Raw genomic sequence first — 25,998 nt, forward strand, 5'->3', positions numbered from 1 at the left:
TTTAGATTGTACATCATTTTAATGTGTTCAGATGATACAGTGTTTACACATCAGCGGTGCGTCAGAGAAAAGAACCCCCTCCCCGTACGCCATTTCCCTTTATTGACCTAACAATACGATTATGCGCCGTATATCGTATATCTTATATAAGAAAACGTCGCCTGGCCATCCTTCAACACCATCAACGATTTTTTTAAAGAAGTGCAATATTTACACCAACAAAAAGTAGCTGAATAAATACATCAATATAACGGCGACAAAGACGTTACAGAACCGATGACGTCACCATGGAAACGTTACCTCACGACCACATCCGTTTTTTTCCTTCCCACATCTACACGTGAAATAAACGCTCTTAAAATGATTTATTTATCCATCCATTTTTTTTTACATATTACACAAACAACACACACGACCGTTTTTTTCTTCTCGTGATATAATGCCCCTCTTATTAAGGATTATTGCATCTCATCTCTCGTCAGTGTTTCTCCTGCACGCACGAGTGAATACGTATAAACACGTGTATTACGAAATACGTGTTTTTTTTAAGCTAAATATATAATACTCGGTATTTGCGATCTTATGCAGGATGTTGGCTAAAAAGATTTTATGTTCAAAATTTGTGAATAGTAAATCTATGAAGGAAAAAAAACACTATACAAGATAAAATGGTTCGTAAAACGATGCTTAAAAAATAGTGGTCTTTTTTTTTCTTTTTGATTTTTTTTTTTTTGTACAAACAAATGCAGTTAGCATTAACATACAAAGTGTGTAGAAAGTATGCTGAATGAAATAGCTCACGCGCTCAGACGGACATTTATGTACAGCTATTCACATGGACTACTATGATATATATCGTAGAGAGATCATTTTGGCTGTCAGGAGTCAGAAAATATGAATTGAACTTAATGTTTTATATATATATCAAGATTGATGTCCACAGTCACAGTAGTATGTACAGACAGGTGACAAATTAAAGGTGGGAAATAAATTCTGCTGGTAATGATGAAAAAATGAGCTGCTTTATCGTGGGATGAAAAATTTCTCAGCTGAAAAAGTCTATGGCTTTGGACCATAAGTCAAAGTCAAATGCGAAACACTCTGAACCACCACCATCGTCAAAACACCTATTACGGGTATTATATCTTTTATTAAAATGGTAGTTTCTCCTTTCTGTAAAATTCCAGAGATGTTTGTAAACACAATCTGAAGGTACATTGACGGTTCAACACGACCAAACACCATTAACGTTACTGTACGTGGCAGCATTTGGCAGACGACGTCTTCATCCAAAGCGATCGCTCGTCGTTATACGACTGAGCAGTTGCGCGTTAAGGGCCTCGTTAAAGGCATCGGCAACTCGCTCGGATTTCAATCCCAATCAGAAGTCCGACCGCCATCGTTTTTTTTCCCCCCACACAATTTGTCACCTGACCGTTTTCCTTTCGTAGATCTCTTTCATACTGTATGACAAGGATATTCGAAAAGGTTAAAGCTACTGTCAAAAATACAAAAACATAAAAAATACTTCTGGGGTTCAAACCGAAGCAGCTTCAAATGTAAAACTCCTAAAAGTCAGTATATTTCGCCTGTAAAAGGGTCTCACGCAAAGCTTTCTCCTTTACAAACACACGTATTTCCAGGCATTCAGCCACACACACACACACACACACACATACACTGTCAAATGGAATGTGAGAACAGTGTTACACACACACAGTGAGCTACAGTGAAACACACATGAGTGTTGTATGGTGGCACAATACTTATGTTCTTTAAAAACAAAACAAAAGTGTCACAAACTCGTCTCTCGGTCAATGTTCCAGTCTCCTATTTTCTTCCTGACGTCTTTCTCTGGAGCGCTACAGGGTGAGAATGAAGAGAGGGTCAGATAAATACAGAAAGGAACAAACAAATCGAATCGAAACACCAAAACGAAGGAATGAGAATAAATAATATAATTTAAAAATGTGTGCAAAATAATTTTGGTAATTTTCTGGTCAATAACCTCCACTCTTCAGGGAAGATGTTCCACTAAATTATGTGGAGATTTGTGATCATTCAGCCACAAGGGTGGTAGAAAAGTCAGATTCTGATGTAGGTGAGATGAGGAGGCCTGGGGTGCAGTCAGCACCAAGAATTTGAGATTTATATCAGGAGACCATATGTTAATGGAGTTGGCTTTGTGCACAGGGGCGTTGTCATGCTGGACCAGGTTGGGGTCTCCTAGTTTTCAAAGACCTCCTATAAAACCATGGCCTTTAAATTGGGGAAACCATTTGGGGAAGAACCACATATGGTCAGGTGTCTCTTAATTCTTTTGTCCATATTGTGTATGTATGTACAGTTTGTATACACTGTTTAGACAAAAAGTCAGAATCAGGTTTATTGGCCAAGTGTGTTGACACAAGGAAATTTGTTCCAGATGTTGGTGACTCTCAAAAGTACAGACAGAATTAACACTATACATTTAACTTGGACTATACCAGACAAAACAAACTATACCAGACAAAACAAACTATACCAGACAAAAACAGACACAACGATTATTGTCTATTTAAATATTGAGCTTTTGGAGATTTTTCCAGCCATATGTGGTTCTTCTTGGTTCTCATGTTTCTCAGAGGACAGCAAGACGGTACATTTTCGATTTGAGAAAACTGTGGTTCACCCTATCATGTTCCAATCTTGCATGTAGGTAGATTGGCTATGCCAAGTGTGAATGAGTGTATGTGATGCCAGTGTATATTCCTGCTTCATGCCCAGTTTTCTCAGAATATGTTCTGGATCCAATTAAGGTTTTTTTTTTGTTTTTTTTTACAATTAACTCACGGTGTGTGACAGGAGAGCAGTTAAAGTAAACATTTAAATACCCTGACAAATCATGCTTTTATTTTTACGTCGGTATTTTAGTGTCACGGTAAATAAAATGTAAACAAACGAAAAGCAATTTACGTCATATGTCGAATAAAGTCGTAGCGAAAAACGAGAATGAACTCAAAATCAAACTATTTGAAGAATAAAGTTGTCGTAATATTTGGCGGTAATATTAAAATAAAATCATGTCTTCTGGCGCATCAGCATGGAGTTGAGGAGATCGCCACTTTTGTGCAGTCTGAAATATTGTGATCATCATCCTCATAGTCTCTTCAGTAACATGTTTTTCAAAAAATTACGATTGCATTCTTGCATTGCTACGACTTTATTCTCGTAACTGGTATTTTTTTACGTGGCACTAAAACGCCGTCGTTAACGTAACACAAACACGCAAGCATACGCACACATCTACACGTTCAAGAGACAGCAATTACAGTGATGTCTTTGCAAGCAGTAATTACAAATCAGATTGTAGTTAAAATTAGTTAAGAGAAAGAAAACACGAAATGTGATTTTTTTTTTTTTTTTTTATATTATTGGGAAAAAGTGTATAAAATCATTAGTGTGACCAGGAGGAGACGGGGAAAAAATGCGGGAGCTCATCTTACCTTTGGAAAGTCAGCAGTTGGGAGATTAGGAGAGGGAGCTACCGGGTGACATGGGATAAGAAATTCAGTCAAAATCGGAGAAAGATTTAAAAAGGAGAGCATATTAATTGGGGGGTTTCAGGATCAGGGCTCAGGTGGGCTTTCATGGAGAAGACAGCTGGAGATTATCTACACATAAATAGCACAGAGAACGAACATGCAAGCTTTAAATTCATTGAAATGGCTTATTATTGCAGGCAATCTTCTAACAATCTTCTAAGGCTATGCAGAAGCTTCTACAGGTTGGTGTAATAAAGCTAATCATGTTGCATATCAGTAGATAGAATAGTTATTTACAAACCTTTTTGCACTTTTATCATTTTTGCTGCTCTCCGTACTGAGGCTTTTCCAGGTATTTCCAAAAGAGGTCTTTGTCATTTCATCTGAAATGTTGACTGTGGACGGATCATCCCTTAAAAACAAGACAGAAATCCATTAAAAGCAAAGTCATGGTGTATGCTAGAAGTGACTAAAGAACATTTGTTTTAGCTATTTTCTTGATCCCGTGTGGAATCATTTAAAAGTAATCGGTTCATTCATTTTTGAGATACACACCAAAGGGAATCGGATAGAGAGATGCAATGAGAACATTTAAAAAAATGCAGTAAATGAGATGCAGGGCCCCAAAACCCAAGTTCTGACTAGAATTCATGAAAATGTCCTCCTGAGAGAAGTGCTTACTTGTAATTTCCTTCAAGTGGCACCTGGACAATTCCCTCATCCTCCATCATCACACTGTGGGTCTCCTGCCCAAATTCCAGAGATAAAAGATACTCAACCATCAGAAATACTTGGATTTTCCTGATCAACAAGTCACGTTATTTGATACAGTAATGTACCTCGTTCTGTGCGTCCTCCAATTTCTTCTTCTTGCTCTCAGGCATGAGGTCATCGAGCCAACTGAGTTCCCTCTTCGTAAAAATGAAGTCCAGCAGCTTACGGATGAAGACTAACGCCAAGACCTGCGCCGGCAAAACCAGCTCAATATCACTACCATGTCACACTTTGTTTCTTTCAGATAAAAAGGATTTTGATTTACCATCATAGGAAAAACGATGGCAGCTCTGGAGGTTTTGATGACCCACAGGAGGACGAGGCAGCTTAGCTGGATGATGGTGAACAGGTGGACCTTCCTCAAAGGAACATGTCTTAGGTAGATGAAGTCCGGCTGGTGTTTGGCTGGCATTCCAAACAACCTCAGACGGTCAAAGAACTGCACATGAGATAGAAATCACCGTGAACGCAAGCTTGGTGGGAAATACATAACGTACTGTTTTAACGTAACTACGTAACAAAAACTTCTTCAGAAATGCAAACCCAAAGCATCAAGCTTGTCTCCATTTCTTTTCACACTGCAGCTACGAAAAAGGTGCTATCTACCCTCTTCCACATTCATTAGACTGCAGACATGCATGATTGGTAAAGGTCACTTCAATTGACAGAGTAAACTTCTCCCAACCAAAGCCAATGGGTACAAAAGCATGAATGTCATGTGCATGTGCTAGTAACACCTACCTGTATGCCTCGGAGAGATGACGCCCCCATGTACAAGAAAACTCCATATAAAACAGGCATTGGGATAAACTACAGACAAAACAAAAAGCATTCAATCACATAAGACTGGGAAAAGAGAAAATAATTACATTTACACTACAGGTTAAAAGTCACTGACCTTTAGGACGGAAGTCATGAAGACAGAGCAGCCCATGAGGACGAAGATCATAAGGCCGGTAAAGCGCTGCTCTCTGATTCCCAGGAATTTGGGCTGCTCTCCTGGTGCCGAGCACTCCGATTCAAGCTTCAAGCTGTTCACGTGCGAAATGGAGAGGACGGTGGCAGCCACGAACCATGGCAGTCCCATAACCGAACACACTCCAAGCATCACGCCCACCACAAACAGGTCCAGGTGGTAGCCACAGCCTTTCTGCAGAGGGTGAACACAAGAGAATCTAAGTTTTCATCAGGAAAGTCTGGGAAGACTGGGAAAGTTTGTTGACTGAGAAAAAAACCCTGTACCTTCAGCTTGTGCTCCTTCCTGTTAATGATGACAGCTGTGATTTGTTGATCCATGAAGATAAGGATGGTACAAAGCAATGCTGGGATAAAGGCAATGGGGATTGTCCACCAAGGGTTCGGTCCCAGAGGACTGACGATCCAGCCGCGGTCATCTCTGGTCGGCTGTAGAAGGTCAGATTGGGTTACACAAAGGCAAAGCTCAGTGACTGCTAAAAGCACTGTCGTCATATTCGTCAGTGTGAAGTCTGTATCACTGGATGACTCACTTTGAATTCATTAGGAACCTGCAGTTTGGGAGACGGAACCCCCAGAGCAAAGTCGATCCCCACCATGGTAGCGATAGTGATGAAGACTGCAAAGTCGCTGATGATTGCCCTCACCTGGAGTAAAAAACATACACACAAACAGGAAAATATGGACCCAAACATCTACATAAATATCCCCATACTGTAACAGAAGCTAAAACTAACTACACACACACACACACCCACACAAGCGCATACACACTTGCCTTGGTGGGGAAGTAGCGGCTAAATTTGAACTCCTTGAGGAATGAAGACATGGCGACGGTGGAGAAGAAGAGAACAACAGACCAGAACAAAACATCTGGGATGTAGGGGCCATGATGGCCACACGCACTGCCCTGGAATTCACCCCTGAGGTCCACACAGCTCTGCAGCACAGAACAACACAACGAACCTTCACCACACTGCTGTAAAGTTCAACTTCCTCACACCTGCACATCTTTGTTCATGAATGATAACTGATCTGTATTAAAAAGTATTAAATGAATTAGAAAGCTATTTCCAAAGGCATCCTATACAATTGTCTCTCTCCAACAATGTGCATACTGTATAAAGTATGTGTTACAGACTAATGAAGAAAAATAGGATAGTCAATTAGAACTTTAAGAGTAGTAAATTAATTCTCTGAAAACTGTATTATTTGTCTTTTTCAAATATGTGCAATGAGATATATAGATTTGTTTGAACGTCTTCACATTAACTAAAAACTTGCACTGTTGTAATTCTGAAAACAGAAATGACACCTTCCGACCAGCAGAGGTCGCCGCCCATGAATACTATTTATTACATGCTGTTTTCCAACCAAATGAAATTTCCTGTACCGTTCAACAACAACAATGGTGAGAAGATTGGGGATCTGGTGATTCTCCATCAGCTTCCAGAGCACCAGCAAGGTTGTGTAAAACATTATATGATGAAGTTTAAGAAAATGTGAATGAGTCGCTTTGCCATTCCCTCACCTTGACATCCAGACCTAACCAGTCGATCTCAGAGCTAGTGATGTTCTTCTCCTGCCAGTATTGCAGGGTGCTGTTGCTTGGATCACTTGGCTCTGTGCACACACAGCTGAGAGGAATCACAGGTTATTGAAAGCAGTCTAGATGAAGATGGATAGATGGATGGATAGACGGATGTGTGTACGTACGAGTACTGGGTGAGCTTGTTGAGGTCATTGTGCATGTTGAAGGAATAGGTCTCTCCCAGGTGCACCAGTTTCTCCAGAGCTTCGTAGATAAAAATGATGCAGATGAGTGAAGCAAAGGCCTCCTCTGTGAAGCGGGTGATGTAGCACACCAGAGAACTGGCATCCGTGGCCACCAGGACCAGGCAGAAGAAAGCAGTCCACAGTCCGATACACACACGCAATGACAGGTAGGAGAGTCCATATTCCCTTAATAAACACACATCACTAAGCTTTGGAAATAGGAAATCACCAATCATATTTTTTTAATTACAGTTCTGATGTTTGACCAGAAATGGTTGGATCCACCAGTGCTGAGGATAAAACTCACTTGCAAAACTTGAACAGGATCTTCTCAAATACCAAGACAGGACCAGTGCTGCCCAGGATAGTGAGAGGCTGCCCAGCAAACAGAGAGTATGCTATCCCAGTCATAGAGGCGCCGAACAAAGACTCGATAGCACTCTGAAAGGCATAAACGTGAATTACAGCTCATTTCAGCATATACATGTGCGGATGTAAAGCAGATGAAGATCGTGCTCTTACTATTCGACCCTCTGTGGCTTCCCCCAGCAGGCCTCCGAAAGTAATCACAGGAGACATGCAGGCACAGTAGAGGAACAGGAAGGAGGCCAGACACTGTAGGCTGATGGCGTCGGTGTAATCAGACAGATAATGACCAATTTTGCGCTTTACATCCAAGATTAATCCTCCAAAAATCCTGAAGAGGCACATGCACGATGTCAGCATTGCCTTCCACAACAAACATTATACACAAAGAATAGCCCTGAATAATATAATACCTATTATAACATCACATGAGGAGAAATGGGATGGTAATGGGATGGTATGGTCAGGAAAAGTTTAGGTTGGAAGCAGGATTGGTTTTGCAGTGCATGTAAGAGGATAGAAGAGGCAAAAGAGAGAGCCGGAGAGGTAAACATAATAAAACAGCTCTTCTATGCTGGGATTGCACCTAACCTCAAGTTCGATAACCACAAAGAAGTCACCATACCACACACACACACACACACACACACACACACACACACACACACACACACACACACACACACACACACACACACACACCTTCCTGTGCGCTGTAATTCAGGTCCTTCATGGCCTCCATGCTCCTCGGGCTCTCCCAGCTCGGTCACTCCATTAGGTAAAGGAGGAATTTTTCTTTTCTCCTGATGAAACAAAGACAACATTAACCTCAACTACTTCCAAGCTTTATATGTTTTCATCCTTTTTTTTTCCAAATTTATTTTTTAAGCTTATTAACCATATTTTTAAATATCCAATATTTTCTGTTGTTTCATTGCACTTGCATTGCTAGCATTTGCATCATGGTTCCCGTGGCAACAAAGCGCACGTGTGCCCATGTTCTCATTAAAACCCTCTTGTGGGTTTATTTCTTTGCAAAATCTTGTCATTGTTGAGAACAAATGCTACAACCAGTAAAAAAAACAATGACCACTAGTAAAAACTAGTAAAATAAATACATTAATACATAAATAAATCAACACATGCATACAAATCCTGAGTGACAAGCAGTTACCACCAGTGAGGGCCAGTGAACACCAATAAAAAAACAGTGAAAAACATTAAAAACCAGTGCAAACCAGAAAAAAATACACCAGTGTTAAATGGAAGAGTGTTTCAGGCTTCACCTGAGATGGCACGTTCTTGGGTGGCTCTATTCTGATGCTCGGGTCCCACTCCCCTGGCGGTAACACAGTCACCTGGTCCAAAAACTCATCAATTCCAGCCACCAAGTCACTGCGGTCCTTCGCCTTATACGCCACGTCGTGGAACACCTTGAAAGAAAGTGAAACAGATCACAATATGTGCCAATCTAAAAAAAAACAAACAAAAAAAGAGATGATTGGAATGGCATGAAACAGCGCTGACCTCGTCTGTCATTAGTGTGGCAATGGAGCGTCCGATCTCGTGGTACTGAGGTCCTTTTCCCATTGGTCCCAGCAGTATAAACAGAAATCTGAATGATCACACACGTGAGGGCCATAAAACAGACGGTTGCTAGACAAAAGCATATTGTATTCTATAGAAGCAAGATTCTGCCATTACTACAGATTTGTGATTTTAAGTGGATCTTCTTGGGGCACACCTGGTGGTAATGGGGACCTCAGCCAGGCCATTAAGCAGCACAGCTGGAGAAAGCCTCACAAACGCCACCACTGGCTTCTCCAGGAACTCCAATTCTCCAACCAGTATATTTGATGCCTCGGCACCTGGTGGGATCTTCTTCATAAAATGGAGGTCTATCTGCAGATTTCAAACGAGGTCCATTTACATGTTTGATAACTTCCTATGTGCTCATCTAGTTAAAAAAGATCAGTATTGGGTTGAATGTAGGAACTAGATGTACCTTACTGAAGTCCACTGCACTGTTTTCTCGACTGCCATCGCCTCGGCCTTCTGGGCAGCACGGTTGTGACTGCGGAGACACCATCTGACCTGAGAACAGGAATGAGCACTTTGACTTGTATTACCACTTGATCCAAATAAAAATAATAATTTGTTATTTAAAAAAAATAACATCAACAAATACTTAGTGAATAATGAATAGCTTCAAGAATCAAGATATTTTGCACTGATGTACATCAAGATTATCAGGTTCACTCAATCAAGTTTTTAAGCAAACTTTATGGATCAATGGAATATAATTTCTTTGGCACATGGTCAAGTTTAATGAGACAATCAGTTTCTTAAGGTCAAAAGTCAGATATACAAAATTAGATATTCATGAATATCAGACCAGGGCTAAAAACATGTTAATGCAGTATTGATTTGTTGTTGATTTTTCCATAGCTGTGATTTTCTGAAGGAACGAATGAATTATACAGATGACAAACCAGGTCTAAAGCTACTTATGTTATTCGTAGGTAGAAGCACATTACTTACACAGCGATAGACATGTTCAGGCTGTATAAAATATAACAATATGAACTGGTCATCTATCTGAGCATCACTGCACATCAACATCAAACATTTAGGTTTCAGCACCAAATACTGGACAGCTCCCTTGAATATAGCCAAGTGGAAGGTTCCAACAATAATTTTTGAAATTCCAGAGTAATTTATATATTTAAGTATATATAAAGAACGTGTCTCACTTCTAATAAACATAGGAAGAGGAAAAAAAAGTAAAACTATAAACTTTATATAATGGAGTTTGTAACACTTTTTTATTAGCGCTAAACCAACTGCAAAGAGAATGCTATAGCAGCTGTATCGGACTACTTCTTTGCACTGACACAAGAGTCTAGATTTTATAAGGTCGATAATCCCTTACTGTTCTATGGTTGACCATTTGCTTCTGTGTTAATGTGTCTGAAGTTTCAACCCTTGGTTTCAAACTCTATGGGGGCAAACTGGGCCAAAAAGTGCACTTATTCACATCTAGAAATGTGAGCAAATCAGATCGCATTGACTTATATTTTGACGATCATCTACCAAAAATGTTTCATTTCCTGTATCAGACTCACTGAGCATATGCTCTGTCTATCTTTTCAATTACTTAATAAACAGTAGTTTGATTGATGCTTTGGACTTGGACATCACGATGAAATTTTCTTCACCATGTATGTTGAGAGTTAACCTTATTACCGTTCTTATCCATAGAGTGTGGCTCTGACTGCTTTTTTCCAATGTCAGCAAACGAGCGGACAATGGGGATGCGGTTGGCTAGTTTCTTCTGGTTTTGGTGATGGTGCTGTTTGAGAAGAGCGTTGCGGATTTTCCTGCGCACCTCCTCTCCGATAGTGACCGATATCTCATGCTGGTCGAGAACCATGTCTGGAATAGACGAAAGCAAGAGATCGGTGATTATCACAGAGCTCTGTTTTTTTTTCTACAACGATTCCACTGTAAGAAAAATGTATTGTTGTTTATTATTTATTTACTACACCTGCAATCTCCTCCAGCGAGTGAGCTCTCATGTCCAGCATGACGATGCCATTGAGGATGCAGCTGCGCAGTTCGAACAGACTGTGCAGAGACAGTGTGGCCACGTAGGGTTTACTCCATCTCTCCCCTCCGTCCTCCACGTCCTCCTCAAATTTCAGCCATCTACAACAGCACACCACCACAGAGAACAAGGATCGATCTGTTGTCCGACAGACAACCAAATTTACTTTAACAATATTCTGTTGCGCAAGAAAAAGATGCTAGAAAAAGCTAAATAAAGCATGAACTTCACACGTACAGACACGCACTTAACCTCTGAGCACCTTTGAGAAAATTTACACTGTTTACTTATTTAACTACACTATTTAGACAGAAGCATTTTGACCCCTGACTTTACCAGCTATTTGTAGCTTCTTCCCCAAAACACAAAGATGGAGATATATATTGTATATATATTGTACATTGAAAGCCTGCCTCTATGAAGATATTCTTTACATGGGTTGAAGTGGAAGATCTCCTGCTTTAGAGCTCTGACCTTAACTCTATTGAAGACCTTTATGGATGGGATTGATGTCACGACTCTCTCTACCCTGTCAGTAAGTGCAACAATAACCACTTATGAGCATCTGTGAGCTCATGTATGTGGAAAAAGGCAGATTTCTTCAGGTGTGTTACTCGTCCATGGGCCATTCCATAAGTAGCAGTTCAAAATAATGGCCTGTTTTAAGTGTCTTGTAGGAAGCACATACTATCCTTCACCTCTCCAGGCTGTCATGCAATAGAGGAAAGCTGGCTAGAATGTGGATAAGAATTGGCTCCAAATTTGGTAAAATCCAATTCCATGCTTTATAAGCTTTAGCATCTGCTAGAGATGCATCTTTCAATCCAGAGAATACAGCAACCAGACACTACAGTATACAGAATAATGCAAATAATGTAGCACAAGCACACGTGAATTCAAAGCCATAAACACACGTGATTCACAATATGATAGCAACAGCGAAACGGCTAGTTGCGCTTCCCAGAAAACGGGCCGACGTGCTCTTATCAAGAAGGATGCACTCGGACTCGGACACGCGGGGGCCTGGTTCACTGCACCAATCGATTGTTTAGAGCAAATCGATATACCACACTGCTTATTTTCCATAGGAAATGGAGTGGGGAGAGAATGCACTGTGTGCTCGTTACACGAATCAATTAGCAATATGAATCCCTTTAGATTACGCTAAGAGAAATGTATTAATCCGAATCTTCCATCACAAAAACCCACTAAACCCTCCAAGCCTATTGTTTATAATAAAGCTATTATATAATTAAATCATCAGTATACATTTTGTTCAGTAAAGTAGAATAGAAAATAAAAAAAATCTAAAACTACATCACAAACTATAAATATCCAAACTAAAAGGTTTGTGAAAGATCCGAAGAACAGATGGTGAGATTTTTAACAGCTGATATATAAATTGTGTTGACACTACACATGTAGTGTGAGAGGTGACAGACTGAACATCTGATCAAATCTAACAGCTGTATCTAATTCCAGATTTAACTTTCAAGGGACATACACACTGGCAAAAGTATTGGGACACACTTTTCCACCCGTATGAGGTTCTTCTCCGAACTGTTAGCACTATGTAATTGAATGCAGTTGCATGATTTTTTGCCCTTCACTTGAACTTGAAGACCCAAAGCTTGTTCCAGCATGTCAAATGCCCCTATGCACAAACCCTTTAAACACCTTTGGGATGAATGTGAATGCTGACTGCACCCCAGGCCTTCTCACCTCAACTACATCAGTAGCTGACTTTACTAACACACATCATTGGGGCTGAATGAGCACAAATCTCAACAATATCTAGTTGAACAGACAGACAGACAGACAGACAGACAGACAGACAGACAGATAGATAGATAGATAGATACACACACACCTGTGTGTGTGTGTGTGTGTGTGTGTGTGTGTGTGTGTGTGTGTGTGTGTGTGTGTGTTGTTGCACCTTGCAGTCTCTTTCCACTCGGCATCCTCTCCCTCTCGGAGACAAATTTCATCCAGCTCAGTAAAGAGTGCGTGAGGAATGTGCTCCTCATCCTCATCTTCCATCCCCAGCAAAAACTGCACCCTCTGAGACGGAGTGTCTGCTGTAGATGGAGAAGCAGAACGAGTCACAGAGAGCTGAAACGAGCACGATCCAACAAGCGTTCTGTCTCTCAAACTCTTACTGTATGAGGGAGAATCCTGGCCGTCCTCAGTTCCTGAGTCTCTCTCTCTTGACCTTTTCCTGTGCCGGTGTCCATGGTGACGGTGTCGCCTGTGGGACCTCCGGCCGAGCGGGACGTGCACCCCGATGTACAACGTGCGGTGGCCTAAATCAGGAAAAAGCGTGCTTAGAACAGATTTGGTCTAGTGGTAGAACATGAAGTCTACTGACTTTGGGAACAAGGAATAAAGGATTTGGAAATTAAGATGGCAAGAGTCATATGAAAAAAGATTCTTATCACCTTCTAGCTCCTCTTTCTCGAAGTTGGTATTGAGCATGGAGCGAGTCCCACCTCTGTCCAAAACAGCCTCCTCATCATTTCTCTGCATGGGAAGACACACACACACATGAATGAATTTACTTACATGCTTATATACACTTACAAAACTTAGATCACGTTAATACACAAATTACAGTATATGGACAAAAGTATTGGCACATCTGACTTTTCCAGCTGTATGTCCAAACTGTTTCCACAAATTTGGAGCATCTGCATCCGTATACTCAACCTACATTTCCAGTCAGTAGAGATTCCTGGACCTGTGGCTTTTGCAACCGGATCTGCTACTGTAGCAGAGAAATCCTTTCCATGAAGTGTTTGTATTTATTACATTTAGAACCTGGAACAAATCCAGGAGCTTCTGTTTGGTTTCAGACCCACTTACGATACAAATCTGTCTCACCACAGATCTGCTGATAGTGCGGAGATTGAGTTTTTGTACTTTGGCAAGTAGGAGTGTTGCAGGCTGTTGGAGCTTTTTCACAATAACTACCCAAGTGTCAGACCACAATATTCAATTCAAAAATATTTTTACTTCGAGTTGTATGACACTTATAACAAATGAATAAACGGATAACGACATATGGCTGAACAAGTCAGGTGTCGAAATGCTTTTGTTTTTAAAGTGTATGTAGTGGACGCATCCTTAGCGAAAGAAAACGGTTTCCAGTTGAAAAGAAGGGCTTCAAGGTGAATCAGGAAAGTCGGGAGAGTGAAACGGGCGGAAACGTCCCAAAAATAAGCACTGGCCTCTGTGAGGTTGACCTTACTGTATGGTCACCATGGAAATGAGTACAGCCCACGGCCTGTTATATCTAGAATGCTATATGGATATATATATATATATATATATATATATATATATATCTTCACTATATAGACAAATGTATTGGGACAGCTGATATTTCCAGCCATATCTGGTTCTAGGAGACCCTGTTCCAGTATGACAAAACCCCTGAAGTGGAAGATCTTGAGTAGCCTCTGATAGAGCTCTAAACTCAACATGATTAAACACCTCTGGGATAAAACTTTATAAACACATACATACATAAATAGATTCCCCACACTGCTTTTGTGTGCATCATTTAGCAGTTTACAAGTTATAATCTGGATCTTTTAATCCACAGAGGGATTACAGCCAGCCCTGGGATTTAAACAACTATTTCCACGGAGGATTTTCTGCCTGACTTTATGATAACAGAGCAGATTTGAAATATAGATGAAGTAAATTAATATATAAGATGTTACACCATGGACCAGAATGCAGGCGATTAGCAGACACATTTGTCTACAATGGCTGGAATAGAAAGAACGCACAAACATTAGCAAATTCTTCCACGTTGCGTTTGTTTTTCAAACGATAGCGTAGGAAGAAGGTCAACGATCAGCACGCATTAAGTCCATAAATAGCTGCCGGGTTTTTTTTTTTCTTCCTGTAATGTTGGGTCCAGTTTTTTTAAATCCCTGCTCCAATCCTGATCCCATTTGCAAACCAAAAATAGACCGTTAACACATGTCTCGATTAATGTATCAAAGGGCGTAGTGTTGATCGAGTGATACACATGTGTCTGTTCTGTGTCTGTACCAGCCTTGGTGGCTGGTGCTCGAGCTGTCACGTCTGTGACACAGCCATAAATGAGAGCCTGGTATCTCCATGGAAACATCCCCCCCAAAACCCCTGGGAAATTGTTTCCAGTCTGTCAGTGACATCATCAGCCTGAGACCTCGGCTCTCGTTCTGTCGAGCTCACAGAGGAGATCTGAAGGACACCGTGCTCTGTTGCTGCATGATGTTTAACACATGAACAGCACACGAAGAGCTTTAATGATTTAGTTCTTTTTGAAGCCATTCATAAAGATTAAGACACCTGTTCGTCACTCAATAGCACACATGCACACACGTATTTAATTGAAGCATATCACACACACACACACACACACCCTGCAGCTTCCATTGTTCTATTATTAGAAAGATTCCTCAAGAAAGAGCTCAAGTGTAACACACATGCTTCTTTATTTTTCCCCCAATTCCTCACACCTTTCCAGAACTCTGTCCAGAAACCTCTCATCCCCCCAGTCGTTCCACTTTCTGTTCCCATTGCCCTAAAAAAGTATGCTTCAGGGACACACTCCCTCTCTCACACACATTCTTATAAACATTTACAGCACTTGAAGGCTTATATATTTCAGGGCTGTTGCTCTATAGAGGATTTATGTACATAAGTTTCCATTCTATGGTACAAATGGGTTACAGTAAAGGCACAGGATATATTCTGGAGATGTTTTGATGCTGCTGTATAGCATTAAATATGCATGCACACACGCTTACCTGCTCCTGATGTTATTTTTACACAAAGCTCCTTCACTGCATAAAAGCCATCTTGTTCTCCATCTCTCTCATATGGGACAGAGCTTTGAAGGAGGACCACCAAGTCCTGTTAACTGCCATTATAATTGGCAAATTTTACATTTGCAACGTACTGTATTCACCCTCTGGAGCGATAACGAAATAAAAAAAAACAATATAACAGGGAGTCAACAGTAACTCAAATCACCACTCTTTACAACCATGGTGATGTGAATGGGGTACAACAGCATAAGCCCACACTGGGTTCCACTCCTTTGAGGCAAAAACTTGAACGTGAGACTAATATACGTGTGGAAATCATCCAATGATGCTTTTATTTTAAGCTACTTAAAATAGAAAGCGCTAATAGAGGCTAATCTTTACCCTGAAGTTTTAACCACTGAGCTGCTTGTAAACCGTGAAACGTGGCAAGATTCCCAACATGGACGCACATATCACTGTCATGATATGTTCCTGAGATGACAATAAAAGACAGTGGAGGGATGCGAGATACAATTACTCTCAAATCGAATTGCCAAAAGATGGTTGTAATGCACATGTAATCTTTTAGGACAGTCCTGGTTGAACTTTTCGACGTCTATCTAAAGTGGTTTAGGCTCTGGATTAGTGATCAAAAGGTCAGAAGTTTGAGCCTCAGCAATGCTAAGCTGCATCTGTTAGGCTCTTGAGCAGGGCCCATAACCTTCTCTGCTGTAGCTCTGTATATCGGCTGACCCTGGAGTCTGATCCCAACTTCCTAACAAACAGGGCTACGCTAATTTCAGTGTGCTGTAATGTAAATATGATAAATAAAGGCTTTCACTGTGTTCAAATCGAACCACTGTGTGTAATTTTACCACAATATGGAAAAAATCACATCTTCACACTCACCCTGGTGTCTTCATGAGAATTTCAATTCCTCCCAAATTACTGCAGCTACAGTTCATTATCCCCATCACAAGATTTTAATGTGCGTAGGCGTTTTTGTGTTGAACAGTGACGAGTGCGGGTCAGCACTCGTTACAGAGGCTTAGCGTGAACAGCAAATCAGTGAAAAGCTGCTGATCAGCGAGTCTCCGAGGGTTACGCAACACTACAGAACACCTCCCCTTTCGGATCGCCGTCTCAGGGAAACTTGCGTATACAATTAAAGAAATGATGTGTAGGAAATTACAGCATAATTGTGTTATTCAAACGTGCCGTGCATCATTACACAGGGATCTGAGAACCAAAATAGCGCCATACCAATAACATAATATACACTATATGCACAAAAGTACCTGACTTTTCCAGAAATATGTTCTTCATCCCCAAAATGTTACCAAAAAGATGGAACACAATTATATGATGGCTGTGGGCATGCAAGTATGAAATTTTCCCTTTACTTGAACTGAGACCCAAATCTGTGCACAAAGCCGGCTCTATGAAGATATGCTTTTCATGGTTTGGAGTGGAAGATCTCCTGCTATAGAGTTCTGAAATCAAACCTATTGAACAACTTTAGATTGAATTGGAACGCTGATTGCCTCCTCAACTCACCTCGTTCAGTACCTGACTTTACTGGGTCTGAATAAGCAAAACATCTAGTGGAACATCTTCCCAGAAGACAGATCTTCGAACAGCAAATAGGAACTAAATGTGGAACGACATCGGTGAAAGATCTCAGAAGAGCACATTATTTCCATGTTAAAAATATTATTCTATATTACATCATCACATATATTGTTCTCATTCAGATATAGAAAAGTTTTGTCCTTCAGTACTAGGAAGACAAACCCTAAGAGGAGATCAGGTCCTACAGATCTTAATATCTCTAAAAAAAAATCTACAGCTTGCATTTCTCGATTCTTAAAACGCCCTTAAAAAAAAACATACAGATTTATAATGTCTCTCTGTGCCCTCGTTCTCTCTTCTACACGTGCACCATCAATCCCTACTAATCTTCTCTGGGAAGCAAAACACGGATTGTTCTGCAGTTTTCTAGGACACACACGCCTTGTGACCCAGTTCTTCGTGCTGCAGAAAATCGGGGAAACTGTCTATCGTGTACAAAAAGCTCATTTCCATGCGTGACTGACAGCATCGCCGTGAGGCCAAATCACAATCGCAGAATCCAGAAAAACCCAGCAGGGGGATCTAATAAACCAGTGACAGAATGCAACATGGCCTGTATATTAATTTCCTTACATGCATCTGTTCCATATATATGTGTATGTGTGTGTGAGAGAGAGAGAGAGAGAGAGTGCATGAATGTGTGTGTGTGTGCGCGCTCTTCTGGATTGTGCAATTGTTCCGAATCCTCAGCCAAGAGAAGCGAAAGGAGGAGATTATCAGTGCAGGGAGGGGGTGCGATCCGAGCCACGTGATTGGCCGAAAGCCTTGGGTCTGATCCCTACAGATGGTCGAGGTTGCCATGGCGATGACGAGCTCAGCATCAGTATCCTTTCACAAAAGCCGGAGCGCTCGGCCCCACGCGCAGGCGTGACGTGAGGACGTGGCGACGTGTCTCCCTCACACACGTGCCATATCAGCACAATCGGGACACTTCACCCTGGTCACATCAACGCCTTGAACTGGAATCTGGAATCACGTGTATGGGAGCAGAGGCAGCACAATGACCTTGTAATCAGCAGGATATCAGGTCTCTATGTGTCATTTCTTCATGCACACATTCCGCAATGGAGATCAATGAAGTGCTCCGACCTTGAGAAGCTCGAACCGAGATTTCGGTCTGTCAGGCGTGCGATCGCAAAGCGACAGAGAGGGAAGGAGGGAGAGAGAAAGAGGCACACCAGAGAGTGCCATCAGAGGGAGGAAAAAATTGTAATTAGAGATAAGCTGTAGCACTAGAAACAGAGAGGAAGGGAGGGAAGAGAAGACGGGATAAAGCCCTGGCTAAGCTTTTGCAAAGAGCGCATTGGTCTAATCAATTAATGAGCATCCAATTAACTCATTACACATAAATACAAATCTGATACATTGAAACGAGGGCACAATCTCTCACCCATTCAAACATAAACAAGCTCAAGGACACAGCAGCTGTTACAGTTGGTCAGGTGAGATTTTTTTCCCAGTGGGTTCCCTGAGGAACTCTGAGGGTTCGGTCCTACCTGGCAGTTAAAGTCGCTGCGCTCGGAGGCTCGCTGCTGCATGCTGTGTGCCAGCTAGTGCCTGATTCAGCGGCTGGTGAAGAGCTTTGGCACTTCTCAGCGGGCTCAAGCTTTACGCCAAGACAAGCCTTTCAGCGCGGCAAACCCGTCTGACTGTGATCTCCAGCCTGTGTGTGTTTTTTTTTTTTTTGAGAAAGAGAGTCGTCCATCCACCAATCAGGAAGGAGGTTAGAGCATCGACATCACTGACTGCGTGGACTGCAGCCTAAGCTCATGTGTTTTGTGGGTGTGTGTGTCTGATCGGTGCTCTGCGTGTGTGTGTGTGTGTGTGCCGAGCTCCCTCCTTTCTGTCTCTTCTCTCGTGCCTTCTCGATGTCTCAGCGTCCTCTGTGAAGACACCCGAGGCACTCTGGGAGATGTAGTGCTAACGCCAGGCTCAGGTTTGTTCCACATGATCAGTTTTTTTTTTTTTTTATTATATCATTTGCTTTACAGATTCATAATGACTCATAGTAATACTCACACCGTGTAAGTGTAAATATGACTAAAATGCGTTGGGTTGGGGTGAGAAAGAAAAGAGCAAATCCGTCTCATAGATCTCAGATCAGCACGACTACAAGAGCAGTTCAACTCCCCCCTGTGTGTCCGTCTGTTCCCGTGGCCTTTTGCCAGCTCTTCCATTTACCAACCTCTCTATCACTTACTCCCCACATTTCCCTTCAATCGTACTTTCTAAAATAAACAGATTTTTGGATTTCCCAAATGAAAAACCTGAATGGAAACACCAGAGAGGTACACTTCCTTTTTTTTTTTCTCCAGGAGCTCTCTCTCACTCTGTTACATCTCGTTCCTGAAATCTCCTTCAATTAATGGCTGATCACAACTTTACATCTGACTCCATAGTGCCTGCGCCAAACATCTCTGACCTCTTCTAGGTGACACCGGAGTCCGGCCCCCGAAGCTCGGGTGTGATGCAATCAATAGGCAATCAAATGAGTCCATTCTCTCATGCACACTGAGCATGCACCATGCAGGACACAGATACCATCGGGCAATATGAGCACACTCACCCCTTCACTGCTGGCAGGGCTCTGGACCTGCAGAAGGACACAGACACAGGGAATACGGTCTACAAATGCAGTTTGGGTTGAAGTCAAAACAGAATTCTTACACTTTTTTTTATATGAAAATGGTGAATGCTTTCGGGACACTGTGCTGAGATTATGGATTGTGGAAAATGAAACCGAACAGGTTTGAACCCGATGCGATGCCAAAGCAAAAGAATTTATATTTTCGAATCCCTGGTGTAAACGTGGAAATAGGAAAAGTTCACACTGTAACTGGATGTAAATTGTTTATTTGACCTCTATATGACCATCTCATTTAATGTTATAAATTCGCAACCCAATCCACATCCTTGAGCAACAATAATTATTGGACATGGTCATTCACACAATCTGAAACACTGCCTCCTTCAGGATGTGCAATGACATGAAATTGTCCAGGTTTCTCAATAATTACTCAGAGTGCATTTAGACCAGATTTCTGCAAGGTTCAGGAGAAGAGTTCGACGTGAACAGGTCTTGATCTCCATGTTGTATTTATGTGTGTGCCTGAAATACCCTCAAAATAAATACAACAGCATGGAAGCTATTCTAGCAATGTTGTGACCTTGATTTGTCCTTGACTGGTTTTGTATCAATTCCAAAAACCTGCTTGTTATATAATGATCATTTTAAATAAAGCATTGTGGTCCTGGATTTAAACCCATAACCTCATGATCAGAAGTCCAACATCTCACCCACTGAGCTACCACTTTCCTGATTAACTCATGTTTGGGGGTCAAACCCGGGTCCCTGTAGTCAAAAGACGCTGTGCTGCTTCTTGTTTCACCACTTCATCAAATCGAATTAACTTTCCTTCTCTAATCATCTCAATGACATTACATTCAGCATTTTCAGAAACATATGAGAGCCAGGCAGCACACAGTTCAGGTTCTCCGACTCGACCCTGAGGTCAGATTTCTGTCTGTTCTCTCGGTGTCTTGCGGTTTTCTCTTATCTCCGGGGAAAAAGAAGGTGTAAGTGGGAATGAACGTGTGAATGAGTATGGAGTGGCCTACAAAGATGTGGCCTTCCAGACAGGGTGTCTTCTTATTCTTCATGCACAGTGTTGATAGGAAAGACTCCAAAACCACTGCAGTCGTAATGCAGTTATGGATGAACAAACAAATAAATGACGACTTAACTAATGAACAAACTAGTGAATGACTAATAAATATATAATTAAATGAACAAACTAATGAATGAACGAAAGACTGAGTAAATTAATTAACAAAGAATAAACCAATGAGCCAATGAACAGATGGATGGATGGATGGATGGATGGATGGATGGATGGATGGATGGATGGATGGATGGATGGATGGATGGATGAACAAATGATCTAATGTACAAATGAATGACAAATGAATAAATAAACGTACAAAGTAATGAATAAATGAATGACTGAATGAATAATGAATAAACAAATGAACTAACTAAATAATATAGGACTGCATGAATAGATAAATGGATGGATGGATGGATGGATGACAAATAAATAAACAAACAAATGAAATAATTGAGAAACCAATGAGCTAATAAACAAATCAATACACTAATGCAGGAACAAATGCACTAATTACCAAATGAATGGATGACAAATGAATAAATGAACTAACAAATGAATACACGATTGAATAAGTAAATTAATTAATAATTGGTCTAACAACTAATAAATATATGGCTAAGAGATGGAAGAAACAAATGAATAAACAAATGAATAAATTAATGAAAATGAAATGAATGAAAGAATAAACAATTCATGAATGAAGGAATGAATATATGAATAATTTAATGAATATTAAATAATAAATGATCAAATGATTTAATGAACAAATGAATATGCAAATAAACAAATTAACTAATGAATAAATAAATGAGTAAATGGATAAACAAATGAACTAACAAGCTAATAAATTACTGTACAAACGGAACAGAATTTTCTGCGTCCCAATTTGTGAAAGATCTGCGAAGACTTCTAGCTTTTGCCAGCTTTTTCTGCAAACTGATTCCTCAGCTTTATGTGTCCCGAACAGCCAACCTGACAGCTGAAGTGAAACCAATAGCAGCCTTTCAAGATTTAAAGGATTCATCTATTAGCGTTCATTGTGGAATCAGATGGTTCAAAAAATGCCATTGGACTTGTTTTGTCAGAGTTCCATAGAAAATCGGAGTAATTACACCAGAGTGCATTCTTTTCTAAAGAGCTCCGTTTCTCACAAAGGAATTACAACTCAAAGCATCACGATTATTATTATTATTATTATTATTACTGTATTAGCAAATATTGAAATTCCACCTTTTTATTTAACATTATTAGGCAACATGATATTGACATGAAGGACCTTCTCTTACCAGATGCCAATATCATACACTATAATGCTAAATTTGTGTGGACACCTGACCATAAGATGGGTATGTGCTTCTTTTTGAACGTTCCTTTCCACATTTAGTCTTCTGGGAAGATGTTCCACTAGATTTTAAAGTGAAGATTTCATATCCAAAGTCAGGTACTGATGTAGGTGAGGTGAGGAGGCCTGGGGTGCAGTCAGCATTCACATTATTCCCAAAGGTCTTCAATAGGATTTTAGCTCTATAGTAAAAGCATATCTTCATGGGGCTGGCTTTGTGCACAGGGGCATTGTCATGCTAGAACATGTTTGGGTCTCCTAGTTCAGGCGAAAGGTAAATTTAATCCTGCAGCAGTTTTCTTCAAACATACTTCTTCACTAAACTTTGGACTATAGTATACTCTAGCATACAGTTTACACCACTGAGCAGATATGGGTTAGTTAAGGGCCTTGCTAAAGGCTAACTCACCCTTCATGATTAATTCCCTGAATTGGATCTCCCACATTTGTTCACCTCAACACATCGCTGTTCAAACCCGTCTTAGCGATGTGAAAATGTTGGTGTTGGATCTGTGATGATCGCAAATGTTGAGCTACTTTATGAGTTGCTCAGTAGCTCCTAGTCTTATAACCACAACCTACTGTAAAAGACTGTAGAAAGAACATTACTTATAATCACACACTCCAGTGCTCATGTTAGTTCTCACACTCTCCAGTGTTCTGTATTGTTTAAAGACTATAATCACATAATCTTGATGTCACCCAAATGAGGATGGGTTTCCCTTTTGAGTCTGGTTCCTCTCAAGGTTTCTTCCTCATAACATCTAAGGGAGTTTTTCCTTCACCACAGTCTCCATGGTGCTCATCAGGGATAAATACACATTGTTCACCTTAACTCTTAAATTCTGTAAAGCTGCTTTGAGACAATGTCTGTTGTGAAAAGCGCTATAGAAATAAACTTGACTTGAAAGTAACAATACCTAAATCTGAACCACCTCCAAACATTTTGGTTCAGGCTCTGTTTTAAGCTCTAAAGCCAATACATTTTCCACCTGGACTATCAAAAACCACCACTAATATCTACAGACCGACACAGAAAGGCCATTAGTGCATGGACAATTCTGTAATCTTCAGTGATTTGCTCTGTTTAGCTGCTCAGGAATTTTTATTGGACCCTGTTTGCTTGGAGTCTCTTTAATTGATATGAATAATCGGCAGCACATTTATATATTCCAAAAATAAATCAGTCAGGCAAAACTGAATAAATGATCCTTAATTAATGATTACTAGCCAACTGGCAGACAGGGAGCTACTCACTGCAAACTCAAACACATTGTTGAATATTTCAAAGAGACGTCCTGCTATGTTGATTTAACTAAAAGCTTTAGTGGCAAATGCATTTTTTTCGCTTCCATGCTGTATTGCTTGACTCATTGTCAAAAGGTGAAAAATGATGATTGTGTCGTGCGAGTTGAATTTCATTTGGTGTGGCCTTTGGTGTTTGATCAAACTTCCTCAGAAGCTCTGTGTATTGCAGTGCCCCTGTTCTTTTCTGTGGTGCTGAAGTTGAGAGTCAAACAATGCAACCTTATATCTCTCCAACACATCCTGACACTATGTGGTGCACGAAGCGACGTTCGTGCTCTGCAGATCTCCATCATTTACTACAGCGGGCATGGAACATGGCTTCTAACACCCCCCCACCCCCCTCCTCTCTCTCTGTTTATGTTCAAATGTAGGTTGAGATAAGAAGATGCTCCGTCATCTATAATCTACTTGTCAATCTTTTGGTTCTTGTTGGCTTAAGAGGTCCACTTGGAGAGCCTGTGCACTTGTTAAACAACTGCATCTGACCTGCTTCATGAGAGATGGTGACCAGGAGCACGAGGCAGGATTCAGAGGGTTCAGATGAAATTCCAGTTTCATGCATGATGCGATGTGAAGGAGCTACGTGGAGGCTGCTGATACTACAGTACAGCAAGAAGGCAATGTCAGATGATGCCAGTGCCACGTTTTGTGTCAGTCAGAGGAGTTCAGTAGAGAAATATAGACACATCTCTAAAAAGAGCTATTCATCACCAAACCAGATTTCACATTCATCCCAAATGCAACAGTGCTGTTATTATTATTATCTTTATTATTTGTATGCACTCTCATATTCCTTGGGCCTATGAGGGAAAAAAACAACGAGAATGAGATGCATGAAGGTGTCTCCTTACCGGCGGTAGAAGAGGCTCCATTTGCGCTCCTTGGTCTTTTATGTCCATTCTTCTGGCCTCGTCTGAATGTTGGACTGAATGGGTTTGATGAGATCGCGCGCTACACACTGCTCGAGCTTCAGGAGATGCACATTGACAACAAAACTATTGGCTGGTCGGTCGAAAGAGAGCTAGAGAGACAGGAGAACGAGAGCGCGCGCGTTTCTTTCTCTATCTAGCTATCTTTTTCTCAGCTCGCGCAGCGCTGCGGCTCACGTTTGGCGTTCGACTCGCGCGCGTGTGACGCAACTAGGGCGCTCGGCACGTGAGCAGTTGAGACGCAATGGCGTGTGAGTAGAGCACGGAGAACGTTTGCAGGGAAGCAAAGCCCGGTACAGGAATGCATTTCACATAATCAAGGAAGTGCGACAGAAATCAACAGATTGCAATGATAATTATTTGAAAAAAAACAAACAACAAAAAAAAACAACATTGCGCCTCTGTGAAATATAGAAATAACTCAAATTATGTATATTTGAATATAGATATTTTTGTCTATTCTATTGTTAAAGCACATTTTTTTTTCTTTGTGTGTCATGAACGTTTAGAAATACACCAAATCTACAGCATGGTGAATCAGCATCAGAAAATATACTAGCACTGGCGACATCTTGTGGTTAATTTAGGTAAGGACATGCTGAGATATGTGCTCGTTTAATACAAAAGAAAACACACAATAGGGTCAAAAGTATGTAGACACCTGACCATGGCTTTAAAAACTTTGCAACAAAATATCAAAGCACGCAATTATAAAATAAGTTTCCTGTAAGTTCACTAGAACGCCATATCTATCCCATCATGAAGACGCTCGTGTACACAAAGTGAGCTCGATGAAGACCTGGTTTGACAAGGTTAAAGTGAAAAAAAATCGAGAGAACCCCAGACCTCCACATCTAACATCACTGCCTGATCTCAGTATATAATATATGCTATAATTTTAAGTTTTCCCTTCTTTGAAACGTCAAATCTGTCTCATCTTGATGACACATGTAGACCTAGTTGGCCAAGTTTGAAGAGAAAGAGCATCCCAGACTTCCCCATCTAACGTCAGTGCTTGATCTCTGTAATGGGACTATGAATGATCACAAATTCCTACAATCATGCTTTAAAATCTAGTTAAATCCACCCCAGAATAGTGAAGGTTTGCCATGCATTCAGAGATGTGGTCATGTGTCCACATACCTTTGGCCAAGTAGTGTAGTGTAATGCGCCTTGGAGGTCCGAATTAATTAATTATTATGATTCAATAAACCTTTTTCCGATTGCCAGAATTTTGAAATAAAAACTGCTATTGCTGTATAGCATAAAAGATGAATATGTGTGGTACTGCC

General features: G+C 40.8%; 1 protein-coding gene across 1 annotated transcript; it reads right to left on the reverse strand.

Annotated features, from left to right (window-relative positions):
- slc4a10a (solute carrier family 4 member 10a) lies at positions 1-24,990 on the reverse strand. The gene is made up of 26 exons (XM_046856767.1): positions 24,629-24,990; positions 20,026-20,052; positions 13,461-13,542; positions 13,182-13,325; positions 12,959-13,100; positions 10,963-11,123; positions 10,662-10,850; positions 9,421-9,509; positions 9,160-9,317; positions 8,943-9,030; positions 8,702-8,848; positions 8,118-8,218; positions 7,572-7,746; positions 7,357-7,490; positions 6,990-7,235; positions 6,805-6,910; positions 6,052-6,213; positions 5,807-5,920; positions 5,541-5,702; positions 5,197-5,448; positions 5,040-5,108; positions 4,564-4,737; positions 4,364-4,486; positions 4,206-4,270; positions 3,826-3,936; positions 1-1,862 (listed from the first exon to the last, which is right to left on the reverse strand). Exons 1-26 carry the CDS (start codon positions 24,674-24,676, stop codon positions 1,796-1,798), a joined length of 3,336 nt encoding a protein of 1,111 aa, XP_046712723.1. The 5' UTR covers positions 24,677-24,990; the 3' UTR covers positions 1-1,795.
- Positions 24,991-25,998: the final 1,008 nt, after the last annotated feature.

The sequence above is a fragment of the Silurus meridionalis genome, chromosome 9 (assembly GCF_014805685.1).
Source record: "Silurus meridionalis isolate SWU-2019-XX chromosome 9, ASM1480568v1, whole genome shotgun sequence".
NCBI classification, from domain to species: Eukaryota; Metazoa; Chordata; class Actinopteri; order Siluriformes; family Siluridae; genus Silurus; species Silurus meridionalis.

Excerpts from the sequence above, each read along its gene's own strand:
- slc4a10a (XM_046856767.1), bottom strand. The coding sequence starts at position 24,676 with ATGGACATAAAAGACCAAGGAGCGCAAATGGAGCCTCTTCTACCGCCG. Across the intron at positions 7,491-7,571 it reads AAGCCACAGAGGGTCGAATA|AGTGCTATCGAGTCTTTGTT; the intron begins GTAAGAGCACGA and ends TATGCCTTTCAG. Across the intron at positions 5,703-5,806 it reads AGGTTCCTAATGAATTCAAA|CCGACCAGAGATGACCGCGG; the intron begins GTGAGTCATCCA and ends GACCTTCTACAG.